The sequence below is a fragment of the Chaetodon auriga genome, chromosome 23 (assembly GCF_051107435.1).
Source record: "Chaetodon auriga isolate fChaAug3 chromosome 23, fChaAug3.hap1, whole genome shotgun sequence".
Taxonomy (NCBI): Eukaryota; Metazoa; Chordata; class Actinopteri; order Chaetodontiformes; family Chaetodontidae; genus Chaetodon; species Chaetodon auriga.
The window spans coordinates 11684945-11700122 of record NC_135096.1 but is presented as its reverse complement, the minus strand read 5'-3'; the positions used below and the strand labels follow the sequence as shown (position 1 = coordinate 11700122).

Sequence of the window (15178 nt, the reverse complement as noted above, 5' to 3'; positions counted from 1 at the left end):
CTGTGTGTGTTAAACTGAGCTACAGGTGGCAGCTAACATGCCAAGACATGCTGGAACACACCAACACAGACAGGAAAAGAGACTGCAAGCGAGTAAGCACAGACGAAAACAACGCTAAAATTTCAAATAGCCAAATGAGTGAAAACTTTGGAAGAGACTTATTCCAGCAGGAGACATGCAAAAGGAGGAAAGGCCTAAAACTGGGGTCATGTGTTCCTGGTCGAGCGGTGGATGATGCTAACACGGACGCAAACACGGGGAACAATCTCATATCCGATCACATATTTCAATGTCCTGCTTCCTACATGAATTTTGGTCACTGCCATATCAAACAAAGCTAATGATCATTCAACAAAGATTAAAGCTGTTGCATATTTAAGGACACAGGGGTGGTTTTACAGACGAGCTGACAAAGAACATCAGGACACACTGGATCCAGCGCAAAGGTTTTACTCGACTGTCACTAAGCATCAGTCCTCACTGACAGTATATGTCTGGAAATGCATATACCTGAGGGAAGCCCTTTGGTGCTTTGGCACAAGGGCAATTTGTGTGTGAATAGAGTGTGTAGAGTGATGTATATGAGCATGTAGGGACACGCAAGTGTAAATGCGACTGTGTGTGTGTGTTTGTCTCTGAGGATTTGTTGCGTTTACAGTCCCTCCAAACACAGACCCATTTCATGTCATTGGAAGCGTGTGATTGCTGAATCACTTCCATCTTTTCCCACTCCATTTCCGTCCTCTTCTCCCTCTGCATCCCCCCGCGTTTGCTTCATCTCGAAATGTGGCTTCGCTGTTCTTATTTAGAAATAAGAGATCAAAGTCGCTCGACGCACATCGGTTTAGATTTTTGCAATAAATCTGCAGCACTTGTTTTTCTTCTCTCTGTCCCTTTTTTGTGGATGAAAGGAAACCATGCACGACGATAGCTCGAGAACAAATAGGAGGGATATTCTCATTGTGGTTCTCCACTCAGATGCACACAAGCCTTAAGCTCAGTAAACAGTGACATCTGCTGAAAATACCACACTGTAGGGTTTAGAGTGGATGCCTGTCCTGCCTCAGAAATGAATGATTCAACAAGCATTATGTCTTTCTGTCACTGTCATTGTTCCAATTTGTAGAGATTTTTTACTGGAATTAACATTAATTAGAGCCATGTTCAGAGCATCCTTCCGCATGTCCACAATGATCAACGTGATAATCTTTAGACTGAGATTTTCCTTCAATACATTCATGCAAAAAGCTTCTTTTTATTCTAATTATGCGTTTAATAGATCTGTTGGTGCTCGTCTTATCTATATTGTTTTCTTTGCAGTCATCCATTTCCTTCAGCTCACAATGATCTCATTCGCCTGAAGGGTTTGAGGAGGGTTTCATCTAATCTTTAAAAGTTTCTTGTTTTTCGTGGTGAAAGTGTTTTCTCAACAGCTGTGAAATCCGCATTTGCTGCCACAAAGTAACTGACTTGTTTTATTAACAGCCCTCTGGCTAAGTTCATAAATGACGAAGGAACAAAGAAAAAGGAGTCAGAGGCTCGAAGTTAACTTTTGGGCAGACTGATAACATTGATTGGAAGAAATCGAGATCCCAGCCACACTTATTTATCAGCTTACTGATGCATTTATCACTAAATGTCAATATAATATTTTCAGATGGGGTTTAATTAAATAAACTTTTAACATCTTCTGTCCTCAGCATGGCTGTGACAACCAGGAAATCTTGTCAGATACTGATTACTTGGTGTTGTTTTAGGCCAAGTGAAGTAATCTTTGTGAATGTATGGGTTTAAAGTTGCTGTGATTTAAGTGTCGAACTTCTCAAAAGTGTACCGTTAAACAAGATAGTTCCTTCCAGCCACTGGTCGACTTTTATTTCACGACACGACATTTTCGAGCCCGCTGCGACAAAGCAATCTTGTTAATCCAAGCTCGGACTGAACTAAAGCGACGCTTGCGACCGCAGAGCCAGAAAGAGTGAGAATGATGAGGAGGGAAAAGTGGGTCAGCAGCACGTCTGTAACATGTGCTGACGGCCAAACATGCAGCTCCTCCACAGCTAGCATTTCTTTAAGCCATAGCTCATCTTCCATTTTCTCCAGGTTGTCCATGTTTTTCTTCTTTATATTTTCTTTCGGCACTTGTTCTTATTTGCTGTGTGTTCAATGATGAAACTTTAAATTTAAGGTCTTCCTCCATCCTCTAATTGCTGAGCCAATGGAAAGAGAGAAAGATGATGGTGTGGGTGTAAGAATCGTCAGTGTGCAACTGGGTGCATGTTTGGGTATATATGACTTGCAAGATGTTGAATCTTGCTTCTTTGTCAATGTCGCTGAAGATCAAGTTTAGCACTTTTCTGGTGTGTTTCTTTTGGAATCTATGCAAAAGTATTCCATCATCGTTGCTGGTTTTAAAGATCTAAATGTCTGATGAGAGGGCGCTGAACTTTTTAAAGTATTCAGTTTTTGTCTCGTCTTCAAAGACATCAATTTTCCCTCATTTTAAGTTTTTTCACACAGACTTCAAAAATCCAGCACTTAACACTCCGCCATTCTTTAAGTCCACTCAGTGGTCTGCTTCACTGAGATATAAGCTCTCCCAAGACAGCAGTGAGAAGTAAGCCGTTTCACACCATTTAATCACAAATCCCTGTGCTTTCTTTTTGCTTTTCTCCCCCTCTGTCTTTGTGCTTTCTTCCATCTATCTCTCTGTCTCTGGCCTACAGACAGCTGAGCGGCTCTTCTGGATTTCGCTGAGACTGCGCCTGGTCCCGCCTGGCCTCCTATGAGCAGGATGGACACTCTGGAGTCAGAGCTGACTTGCCCAATCTGCCTGGAGCTCTTTGAAGACCCACTACTGCTCCCCTGCGCCCATAGCCTGTGCTTCGGCTGCGCCCACCGCATCCTCATATCCCACTGTGCAACCAACGAATCTGTTCAGAGCATCGGCGCCTTCCAGTGCCCCACCTGTAGATATGTCATTTCCCTGAGTCCGGAGCGTGGATTAGAAGGACTTAAGAGAAACGTGACCTTGCAGAACATTATTGATAGAGTTCAGCGGGCTTCATCTTCAGCTGGGCTGCCTCTACCGCTGCCATTGCCGGCGCCCCACAGCGGGCCCAACTCTCCCGGCGAGGAAGGGAGCAACCGACTTGCTCTGGTCCCTGTCAGCGCCGCCATGTCCAGCCCAGGTACGCCTCCTGAACCGGTCCAGTGCCAGTTCTGCGAGCAGGACCCGCCGCAGGATGCTGTCAAAACTTGCGTGACGTGCGAGGTGTCGTACTGCGAGGAGTGCCTCCGGGCAACTCACCCGAACAAGAAGCCGTTCACGGGCCACCGGCTCATCGAGCCCATGCCAGACTCCCACCTCAGAGGGCTCCAGTGCCTGGAGCACGAGGAGGAGAAGGTGAACATGTACTGTGTCAGTGATGATCAGCTGATCTGCTCGCTGTGCAAACTGGTCGGAAGGCACAGAGACCACCAGGTGGCAGCACTCAGCGACCGCTATGAAAAACTCAGGGTAAGCACAGGAGTTGATTATTCATTTATTGCACCTTTTTACATGCTTCTACGTGAATATGGCTTTTGTGGAATATGTCAGATTTTTCCAGAACTGTGATCTAATTAACCTGCGGCCTCTAACGACAATTACGTCAAGGTTATGGATTTCCTCCATTATTTATCTAGCGGATATAATGAATTTTAAAACATTAATTTTATGCTGCTCTGGGATGTGAAATTTCCTATTATCCTTACCCAGGTATCTAACTCAATTATCAAGTGAGATTGTATCGTCTCGTGCTGCCTTATTATCTCTGCTGAATAATTAAGCAATTAGCATAATCACTACACCATGCCAGTGTGCCAGGAGGGTATTCAGAGGCATGCATATGGAGTGAATATGTGGAGTGTCATTAGTGACAAGGCATGGTGTCTTCCATGAGGTTGCAGGTTAACAAGCGCCAATTGCCTGCTGGGTGTAGGTGTGTTTAATTGAGCATGGATATTAGAGTGTGCTGGTAATGGCCATGGAGGCAGCGTGTGTGTGTGTGCGCGCGTGGATGTGTGTGTTACACCAGAGCTCACGCAGAAAGAAATGCTACTCGGAATGTCGACCGGATGCTGTTGTTCTAATCATCCTTTCATCTGCCCTTGAATGATGTCACTCGCGTTTGGACACTTTGTGAAAGTGTCGGGTGTTTTAACAGCTGAGTTGTACTCCACATGACTACTAAACTGACCTTAACGGATAAATTTGCTGGATTTTACAAAGTTAGAAAGTGCTTTGCAACCATTACTCCATTAACTGACAATTATTCTGATTATCAGTTAAATGTTTCTGTGGTTTTTTTAAAGCAGAAACACCAAAACTTATTATTTCTTTCTTCTCAGATGTGAGGATTTCCTCCTTTTCTAAATTCAATGTAAAAATTCAATTTCTTTTGTATTGTTGGTCGGTAAAAACAAGCAACTTCAAGACATCACCACGGGCCCTGAGAAATTGAGATCAGTATCTGACTACTATTTTTGATTAATCCATGCAGCAAGAAAATACAATCTGCAATTAATTAAAGTAATTGTTTCGTCGCCCAGCTGAGATGTAGGAATAACTAGCATGGCCCCATCCATGGGTATAAACAGACACATGCCAGAGGTAATTTAATGCCTTTAAAAGTAACTTGAAGAATCAATGCAAAATCTACCAGGGAGCCATTGCAAGTTGGCTGGCACTGAGTAACACATACACTCATATCTCTTGGTGCCAGTTATGTAACCCCTGACATGAAGCAGAGGCAGTTTTATTAGCGCCAATCGTGCTAATCATCCCACATACTAGTTACACATCACGTATTTTCTTGCAGAGCAATGGACCAGAAAATGCATCCAACTTTTCCAAAGCGTCATTTACCCAGGGAACATTTTCAGCAATACCCTCACGCACGCTCACTTGGAAAGTGTTTATTCAGCCTCGCTAAGACTCCTCAAATGAAACGCTGCGGCGTTACTCCTACGAGAAACAGGTTTTCCTATTACCAGAAGTCTGAAACACGTGTTCAAGTGTGAAGCAGTTTGTAATACGTCCTCAGAGAGCAGGCATGCCTTTCGTGATAGAATGGAAGAAACTGAATCACAGCTGATTCCAAGTTACTGTACCCACAGCAGAAAGTACCGGTTCTCTAATTACTGAAACTTTAGAGCTCAACAGGAAAATAGCAGCTCTGGAAGAAAATTCTCCTCTCAGACTTTCAAAGAGCATAATATGTCAAGGAGTCACCTCCAAGAAAAAGAATTTGATTCCTCACGGTGATCATTATTACCATTATTCCCCTTGGATCATATTAAATCTGCATGAAGCCATGAATGCTTGGGCCCTCTGCTGGTTGGCACCGTTTATTTTCATCATGGCAGCCGATGTTTGCATCCGTACATCCTCATCTTGCGTGTTCTAGCAAATCCAAACAGAGGAGAATAATTAGCAGGAAAGCAATAGGTCAGCACGTCATCTAATTACCATGCCTCTCTTTCTGCCCCCTCTTTCTCCCTCCATTCATCCGGAGAGAGAACGCAGCATATCACAGGTCAGCGCACCCAGCAGTTATCATACAGACCAATTATCTGCTGTAACGCAAAAAAAAAAACAAAGCAGTAGCAGATTTGTCCTTGCTCTGACATGCTCTCAAGTTGCAAAACATTGTCCATGAATGCAGATGAGATGGTACAACCATAATGCCTTCTATAACAAGAGCCATGTGACATACCATCTCTGATGTGCTGACTCCGGTCCATGTGTACGACCGCCCCGGAAGAAATCCAAGCAGAATTCATCTCAGCGTTAAAGGTCGCATGAGAGGGAGCGCGTGTGAAGCACAGGTGCAAAGAGCAGATGATTCACCCTTTGTTTAAGTTTGAATATAAATGAACTGCCTGAGGACTTCATGTCCCCCCTGCTGGTGTGTTCTTTACCGTTCGAGTGGCTGAACATGTCTTTGAAATACAGCAGTTGGGGGTTAACAGCTGTGGGAGTGTGTCCATATGAACGAAGAGAAAAAAATAGCAGTAATCAAGATTGTAAATTCATTTATTCTAGTGATTTCTGTATAGGTTATTTTCTCAAAAAAAAAAAAAAAGTTAAAGTGGAGAAGGAGCTTAAAGAACAAGTTTTTGTTTGTAGATAATGCGTCTGCCGCTCGCATTCTGTCAAAATCCAAAAGCAAAGTGCACTTTTTTGGTGTAGCCAAATTGAATAACAATATATTTTGACATTTAGTGTGAGGGATCTTGGTCAAATCACATGTTTCCATCTGTCATAAGTCACTCTGCTTTAAGAGGACAGATGGGGAAGCAAATCATGACTGCCTCCTGTCTCGCTCACACACGGACACTTGCACACCCATGCATGCATGTCTGCACGCGCACACACACTAGAGACCCTCTCTGCCCTCTGGTCTTACACGAACCTGCGGATCAACGCAAGCAGCCTCTTCTTTCCCGCGCACAGAAAACAAATGTGCTCTATCTGCCAAAAAAGTTGGAGGGGATCTGACCACCTGTGAAGGCCTGAAAACCCTCAGGCCGGCCAGCTGGCACACGATGTGGGTTTGATACAAAGCACGGGTTAAGACCCTGTTAGCCTCGAGTCGACCTTGTAGGATCCAGGCATTAGGAAGGATTTTTGTCACGATCAGCAAACCCTGATGATTGTTTCGCCGGGGTGGAAATTGGAGCATCGTGATGCATTAGTGATGTCACTTTTTTAACCCTCCTTGCTGACAGGTTTTATTATTTTCTGATATCTGGGTTTCATCATCACCGCGCTCTGCTGTTCAGCCTGAACGGAACCTTTGTCAAAGTCAGTTTCATTGCCGTGGCTATATTAGGAAGGAAAAACACAACAACACTTAAGATAAAGACAAAGCAGACCTGAACAAAATGAATATCTCCACTTTTTCTTATCGCTGACTGACAACAACGGCGAGGCTTTAAATAGATCTCAGCCTTGGGCTAAATTCTGTTTCAAAGTAGAAAGCTGAGTTCCGTACATGTCAGTTCACTTAACCTTTATCCATTTCAGCAAACAGTGTTTTTCTTCTTCTTGTGCGCGTTGCAGCTTTCCGTGGCACACGTGGCGTGCACCGAACCCACGCATTACAAACAGCAGGCAAACACATCTCGACAGAAGCGGCGAGCTCATCTTCAATTACGATAATGCAACATAAGTAAATGTTCACAGTTCATTTAAATAATCCCTCGGCTAGATTAATTGAACAGCGCATATTGCTTCATTTTTTTTTTTTTCCACGAGCTGTACTAAGTTGAGCTGAAGCTTTTAAGAGGCAAACGCTTCGAGTTTTGGACCAGCGACAGGAACAGAGCGGGAAGCTAATTATCGCGGGAAACGACCCAAGTGCCATGCAGTATTCATGACGAACAACACATTTGATTTTTAATTCATAAAGACAGAAAAGTTTGGGGGAACTTTACAAAAGAGGATGCACAGCACAGACCAAGCAAGGCTCTGTTTGTCAGGTAAACAACCAAATGATGTTACATTCGGTCCCATTTATCCCCGTTTTCACTCAGATACAAAGTTTTTTTTTATTTCATTTTGGAGTCTGACAAGTCAAAACTATTTTGGTCCTATTTTCCGGACCATTTCATGCATATCACTTTTTTGCCCTGATCTGCTGGAATTGGAGATATCCCCACTCGGCACAGGAAAAAAGAAAACGAATATCAGATGATTGGAATAGTTTCCTTTTTACAGTGGCAGTGGTGGTGTGTCTGATAAGAGCTGTGGAGGTTATTGTGGGAACACCCATCCTTTTTCAGAGATAAAATTACCCCCGTCACAGGAAATTGACTGAGAAGGCAGCTGGAAATAGCTTTTAAAGTCCTTGGCTCTGGGTCTGAGGAGAAAGAACCTTGAGGATAAAAGATAGGCATGGCTGTGTGAGTGTGTGTGTGTGTGTGTGTGTGTGTGTGTGCAGCTTTAGTTTCAAATCAAAGGTTTGTTGTGTTTATGTAGTAATCCTTTTGGTTTAATCAGCTGCCCTTTCGAGTTGAAACAGCATACTTTGGGTTGTCAAGCGCCAGCGCGCACAATAAAATATGAACAGACACAAAACATAACATCTGATTCACAGCCTTACTGATAAGCACATATTTACTTTTATGTCCTCCAGCTCTCTCATTCATCTTTGATATCGTGAATACACTTATTCCCTTACTAACTTGCTTAATAAACTCCACGCTATTATGTGGACGTTTTTCCACTGTTAAATCTCAGCTTTGACTTTGGCAAACTTCGCGAAACATCTTGTTTGTCTGACTTCCAGCGGTTTAACTTCTTCCCTTGCTGCAGTGCTGGAGAGCTTCAGGGTCCGTCCACTGTGACAGGTGAGCTGGGTGAGGACAGAGGTGCTACAGCCTTGAAACTTTCAATCAGAGAGGGCGGTGAAAAGTCGCTTTTTTTTGTCTGATAAATGGCTCATCATTTATATTTTAATTCAACGACAAACCCCTCATTATAGCTGAGGTCCCTTAAACTTGCAAGCTGATTTTTGACTATCAAACAGGTGCTCAATGAGCCATCCAACAGATATAATCAGCATTAGCATTAGTTTCTGGCCACCTGGCAAATCTAAGTACCAAAATAATTCCCTTGAACTCGTTTGGTCTCAACCCCTCCACCAATAACTTTTGATCCTGGGCACGGTTTTTGGAGCTTTTTGGGCTAAAAACTGCTGCGAGGATACAGGGTCGATAAGAGCGGTCAGAGTGAACCAAAACAGTCATTTTACAAGCCTGCAAACCAAAACAGTTATCAGAAAGACAAACAGAAATGCTGCTCTGAGTCTCTGTGTGTGCACATTTTCTCTTTGTGTGCTGCATCACGACTCATACTGTAAAACCAGGCACAATGAAATTCGTCCCACTTTTCGGAGAGATCCTCCGGCGTCACCCCTCTGTCTGTAATAGGAGCCTGTCTCAAAGAAAGACCTGCAGCTCTCTTCACTTGAAGTAAATAAAAGCTGAGAATTTACAGTGCATTGTGCAGCACTCACTGTCTTTTTTGCTCTGCACTGAATGTTCCTTTTGCTCGGGGGTCTCTTGTCTCTCAATCAAACAAAACACACACACACACACACACACGATCGCACACTCTCCATCCTTTCCCAATTTCCCTCACCACAATGTTCCCTCCTTGCTGCGTTTTGTCTGCTGGGCCTCGCTTTTGAGTCAGGGATGCTTTTCTTTTTTTTTTTTTTTTCTTGCAGGAGTCACCTCTGTTTCTCTCAGACTGACACACAAACATATTGTTTCCAATTTACGGAGGAGTTCGCTGGTGGGGAAAGCGGGTGTTGAGCAAACATGCCGGCGCCCTCCATCAAACACAGAACACCCAATACAATGATGACTTAGCAAGAGGAGATAGCGTAGATGTCCGTAAAGATGGGCCAACATAGAGCAGTGATCAAATAAATGATGACTCGGATGATTAGACCTGTGTTTCCTCTGCCCTCTTTCTCTTTCTCTTCTATCTTACTGTTAAACCTTTGTTCTCTTTTTTCTTGTCTCACTCTCTCACTGATCTCTCTCTCTCTCTCTCACACACACACACAGGAGCAACAAGGAAAAGAGTTAAATTCTGGCAGCTGGGTGAGGATTCGTGAGAACACAATCCTGCTCAGTGTCACAGTAAATCTTGAAAAGACGTAGCTCCTCTGAAGTCTTCAGCTCGCTCGCCTACCTGTCTCCAGCCGTGTCTGAGCGAGTGTGTGTGATCCCCTTGCACCTCCTTACATCCTTAGCTTATCAGCACTGCTTTGGGGTGATTTAGCTCACTCAGAGCCTCCACCCATCGCCACTGCTGCACACACGGAACAATGCATACACTAATGACAATGAGGTTTACACATTTCGCAAGAAATGGTAGAAAATGTCAAAAAAAAACCCCCCAAAAAAACAAAAAAACAAAATGTAGAGCCTCAGAACTTTTATTTTTAAGCTGGCAGGGAGATCTTAGGTGATGAAACATTATGCAAAGAGTGGATTCTTGTTGGCTGATATAAAAAAGCTGTGAGAGGATCTGAATGTGCTGCGGCAGAACAGCTTCTCTCACTGATTAAGAGCAGATGCTTTGGAAGGAACAAGCTTTCCTTTGAAAAACTCACAAAACTGGCTCCAACTCAGCTCGCTGACCGCACTTAATCAAACTAAATCTTATTTTTTGAATACTATTTACATTTCAAGCCATCTCACCGCTCTCACCGCTCCCACAGTTGAGCCACGGGGTGTTTTTTTTTTCTCCTGCCAAGTGGCCATGAACGTCTCCGTGTGGATTAGAGACTGACCGCATTGTCATTAATAGAATTTCTTTCTCAAAACTGAGGCACGACTCCATCTGTGAGGAATGTGTTTTGGACATGTATATGTTTGAGTGAAAGTTTGAAGTGCAAGAAGATCCATTACATAATAAACTACTTAACACCAGCAACTCATCTTGTTTTTGGTGACCTCCGGTGGTCTTCTGACCTTGCAGCAGTGATGTGTAAGTGCACTCCAGGGCATGTCAGTGACATCACCGTGGACTGTGGTTACAGATGCAACGTAGCATCACGTAGCACGTAGCATTCAGTAACGCTGCTCTTCATCCTATTGTTAGCCTTTAAGTACAAGTTGCAAAACCACAATGTAAAATTACGAATGCAAGTAAGGATATGCAGTAATTTCAGATTGGAAGGACGTGCAAAAGCTGCAGCAAATCTCCAACAGAGCTGCTGGATCGGGCATGACTGTCAGTATTTTATGAACATTGACAAAATAATCGTCTTGGCTATCTGTCAAGGCCAAATTACGAGTGCTATTGTCAGCTTTACTTTTGCTCTATTGTGCATTTTTATTGTTACTTTACTTCCCATTTGCATGCTTGAATTTACCCTCAGCACATACACATTTGCCCACGTTTGCATTTACACATTTTTCCGATTATTTTGAGTTATGGTTATATCATCTTCATCGTTTTTTGTTTTTTTTTTAACCTTTTTAAATATTTTGTCCTTTCCAGCTGTGTGTTGAATCAAATATCATCTCAAAGTCCTGCAGTTTATGGAGAAAACTGCTTTCTTATGTAAATCTGAATTCATTTTGGCCCATTTTAAACACACCAGCACCTTCTTGCTCACGTAAAACATATTATTTAATTATCTCTAAGCAACAGTTTAAATACTTTCTGAATACAAGTGATGGAAAATGCTTTTACTCAAGTGTTCTACTGAAACACATTTTGAAGTACTTGTATTTCTGTTATGCACTAGTTTATATTTCTCCTTCAGCACATTTCAGAGGAGCATATTGAACTTTTTACTCCACAATATTCATTTGACAGCTTTTACACCGGAAAAGCACACGATCAGCTCATAAAATACAGTCAGTGAAACAGAGAAACGAGCGATTGGTATGGTTTAATTTCAAGAACTGTTCAAATCCCGAATCAATGGAATTATCAGACCTTGTCATCAGATTTTTTTTTCTGACACAGGGGAACCTCTGTGTTGTGTGTGAACCCCAGGAAGACCAACAACTGCATTAGCATTATATGAAATGATGTTTTATATGTAAAATCTTAATCTGCAAGTACCTAGTAAATATATGTACAAGAGTGATATATTTTCCTCTGAAATGGAGTACAGTATAAGTACGAGTAGTATTATTAAGTACTGTACTTGAGCACATGTACTTAACCACCTTCCACCACTGGGTAGAGTTTATGAAAGGATTTTGCATCCACGCAGTTAATCTGAATGCAGTGGCTTACGGGAAATCTAAAAATTCATCAAATCACCATGGCTTGGCCCAGTTCGTTCAGGGCAGAGATTAACCTTGTACAGGCATTGTTTTTTAGGGGAGGGGGAAAATCCCACTCTGACTGGCAGCAGGACAGGAGGACGGGAGAGACGGAGAGAGCGATACAGGGGTTAAACCAGCAAGATGACTGAGCGGTGATCAACCTGAAGGGCAGGCAGGCAGCTCAGCTCCAAGATATGAACAGTAGTTGGCAACATGGACACTTCAGATGTGGGTTAACCCCTTCATGTCCAATTCTGACCATGAAGAAACAACACATGCACAAACCGCGTGTTTGAAGATTGTGTGTGATTGCGTGTGCACATGCGGAAATGTAAAGTTTGCATTTGAGCTGTAAGCAAGTATGTAATTAGGAATATGTTTCCTCTCTTTGCATTTAAGTATGCATGCATGAACTTTGCTGCATTCGCCGGCCTGCACGTGATGCAGCTGCTGACTTATCGCCGGGATTCTTGGGCTCCTCGTCATCCTTCAAGAGGTTGGGTTTATTTTTATCTCTGCGGATGATGATGGCGACGGCAGCGTCAGATTCTTCTCTGAGGAGACCTTTATGCCGCTATTGCTTTTGTGTGTCATCGCCGTATTAAGGCCATCCATTAAGCCCCAAGTGCCACGAGAGCGCACACACACAAAAACACACAAATCCCACCATCTCTATTTGTGTTTACTGTTGTTTATTCAATATTCCCTCTGGGTAACTCCTTTTAAATCCTCAGCATAACATCAGATCCTGGCTTTGTTTACACTGCTGCTGCAAAAGTGGATAGTGAGTTGTGATGTAGCATATTTGGCTAGTTGGCCTTCTTAATTTGAAGTCGAGGAATTTGAAGCAAACCTGTGCTTTCCCAGCGAAGCTATCTTTGATGGCTGTTCGGGCTGTGCTGCTCCAATGCGCCTTCACACCATTTTTCGAGAAACGTGGGGTATCTCAGCATTCGCAGAGTTGGAGCTCAAATTTGTCTGGAAACCAGTTTTTTTTTTTTTTTTTTGAGCGAGACAGTGGAGACATGGCATCAGAGCGGCTTAAGCACGCTCGGTTTGGCAATAATATGACGGTCCTGGAAGTAAAGGAGACAGCTTGTGCCCGGGCGGATGAAAAGCAGCGAAAGAGGGGAAAAAAAAAGGGGAGGGAAGGAAAAAAAAGCAGGGAGGAGCGTTAAGGGACATAGCTGACGTGCTATCACCTGTTTGCCGGTTCGTTAGCCGAGAGCGCTGCTGCGTGCTCTCATAGGGAAAGCTTTTGAAGCCTAATTTGCCGCTTGGCCGGGTTTGCGCATGGCTTGGCGCTCAGTGGAGTGGCTGTCCCAGTCACATCCTCTCCTAGAGTAGGATCCTCTGTCGGAGGCTCGGACGGGGCAGGATGAGGAGGCAGTACAGGGACGAGGGGTATCACCAGCGCTCGGAGGTACGTGGACCCTGAACGCACCTCTTGAAGTGAAGAAGAAAAGCATGCAACTCGTGGGGATGCTTGTGAAGAAGAGTTGAGGGAATAACGTTGCTTCTCTTTGCTGTTCCTCTGTGAATCTTGGCGCTGAGGACTCAAACGTTCTTGCTCATTTTATCTTGTGTTTGTAGAATGTTTTCCACTTGTTTTTGCAACTTTATTGTGTTTTGTGCTGTAACCCCCGAGGTTGTCTGAAACTTCTTCAGCTCGTCTCAGGAGAGGAACCTAAAGGGGGAAATCTGTTACATTTGTTATCCTCTTTTGATTTACGGCTCTGCCCTTCACATCTGTTTCTTTGCATTTATGTTCCAGCCGTTTCTTTTTTATTTCTCACTCTCTCTGTTGTCTTTTGTCTGTGTGTGCTGTAGCAAGCCCTGGACTCCAACCTCAGCAATTTGATCAAGAGGAACAACGAGCTGGAGTCGCTTATGGGGAAACTGATCCAGACTTGCCAACACGTAGAGGTCAGTTGCAGTGGTCTAACCACTGACCTATATATTGCCTGTGACTGCCATTTTTGTTTAGAATTTCCACGGTTGATCTGCAGAAGTTTAACGGCACTGAATGTTGATCTAAAGTGTTTTTATGCAGTGCAACAATTGTGCATCTCGTTTTACATTTGCATTGTATCCCAGTCTCCTCTGTGACTTCTGCTTGAGACCAGCGTCTTTTAGCTTAGCATGTGCTGAAAGGTTAGCAGCTAAACTAACACCATGGAGGCTGTGTGAAATAACTGTACACTTTGAAAGCGTATTTTAGAGCCAGAAGGTCATTTAGTCATTTAGCAAGCAAAGTAGCCAACAGTTCTTAAGAAAGTAGTCATTAGTTGCTGCAGGCTTGTGGTGAATTTCATGTGCAATGGTGCTAAGAAATGACTAATTCAAGTCATAATTATACCTGCGGCACTCTCTACTTTCACCTACGAGGTGTGAAAATAAGGACTTAAGCGACAGCTGCTTTCGCATCATATATTCCATTTTTAAAGCAATCTGCTCGCATAAAGTTGAACCCTTTTTTGTCACTAACAGCTCTATTTGTGTAGAAGCTGGCATGAGCACACATTGTTTTCGCAATTACTCAACATCTGGCTTTGTCTAACATGTGCATTATTAGGATAATAGCTATGTGTGTGGATGTCTGTGTGTGTTTAGCTCGACTAAAGGCAACTGTGCTAAGCCTGTCTGTTCATGTTTCGCTGCCCCACTAAGAAGCTTTAAATAAAGCAATGCCACAGGGTTAAAAGGCAGTGACATCTTAGTTTAGAAATAATGGAGAACAGCCTCTCTGCCTGGCAAGGCCTTTACAGACTGCAAGGAAAGAGGATTGTGATTTATTAAGGAGATTTAATTTTTTTTTTCTTTTTGCAAAAGTGCTGTGTGCATATATTGCGAGTATGTTTTTGTGTCACCGTCACGCAAAGACGTTTTCTGTGAGCTAAGCTGGGGGAGAAATTTTGATGATGCAGGAATTTTAAATCGGGGAAAAAAAAAAAAAGAAAGAAAGAAAACACCCTCTCTGATCCTTTCCTATCACAAAAGGACCAGAAAAAGGAAACACTCCACTTTAAAAATCAGAAATGAATAAATGATGCATACACGAAGGGGCAAAAAAATGCTTGACCTGTTTTTTTATTTTTTTTTTCTCTTCCTCCAGTGCATTATGGTCACAGCTACACATACAGTACACACCCTGAAGCCCTAAAATAGCTTGTGGCGTGTATAGTCTTTAGGTGAGAAAAGTCAAGTAGAAGTACAAGCAGAAGATGGACCCTCACAAAAAAAAAAAAGTGTTGAAACTGATGATCAGAAATAAATGCGTGAAGTCATGCAAAGTCAGTAAATTAAGCTCTTTGACGCGCACATGCAG

At 43.1% G+C, this 15178-nt stretch overlaps 1 protein-coding gene across 3 annotated transcripts in view; it reads left to right on the top strand.

The window, feature by feature from the left end:
* LOC143315974 (E3 ubiquitin-protein ligase Midline-1-like) overlaps positions 1 to 15178 on the top strand; it is a 57449-nt gene that overhangs the window by 29059 nt on the left and 13212 nt on the right. For all 3 annotated transcript variants that reach the window (XM_076723613.1, XM_076723612.1, XM_076723614.1), the window contains exons 2-3: positions 2727 to 3520; positions 13681 to 13776. In XM_076723613.1, the coding sequence (XP_076579728.1) occupies positions 2786 to 3520; positions 13681 to 13776 (831 nt within the window). In that variant the 5' untranslated portion in view covers positions 2727 to 2785. The remainder of the gene's footprint in view (positions 1 to 2726; positions 3521 to 13680; positions 13777 to 15178) is intronic.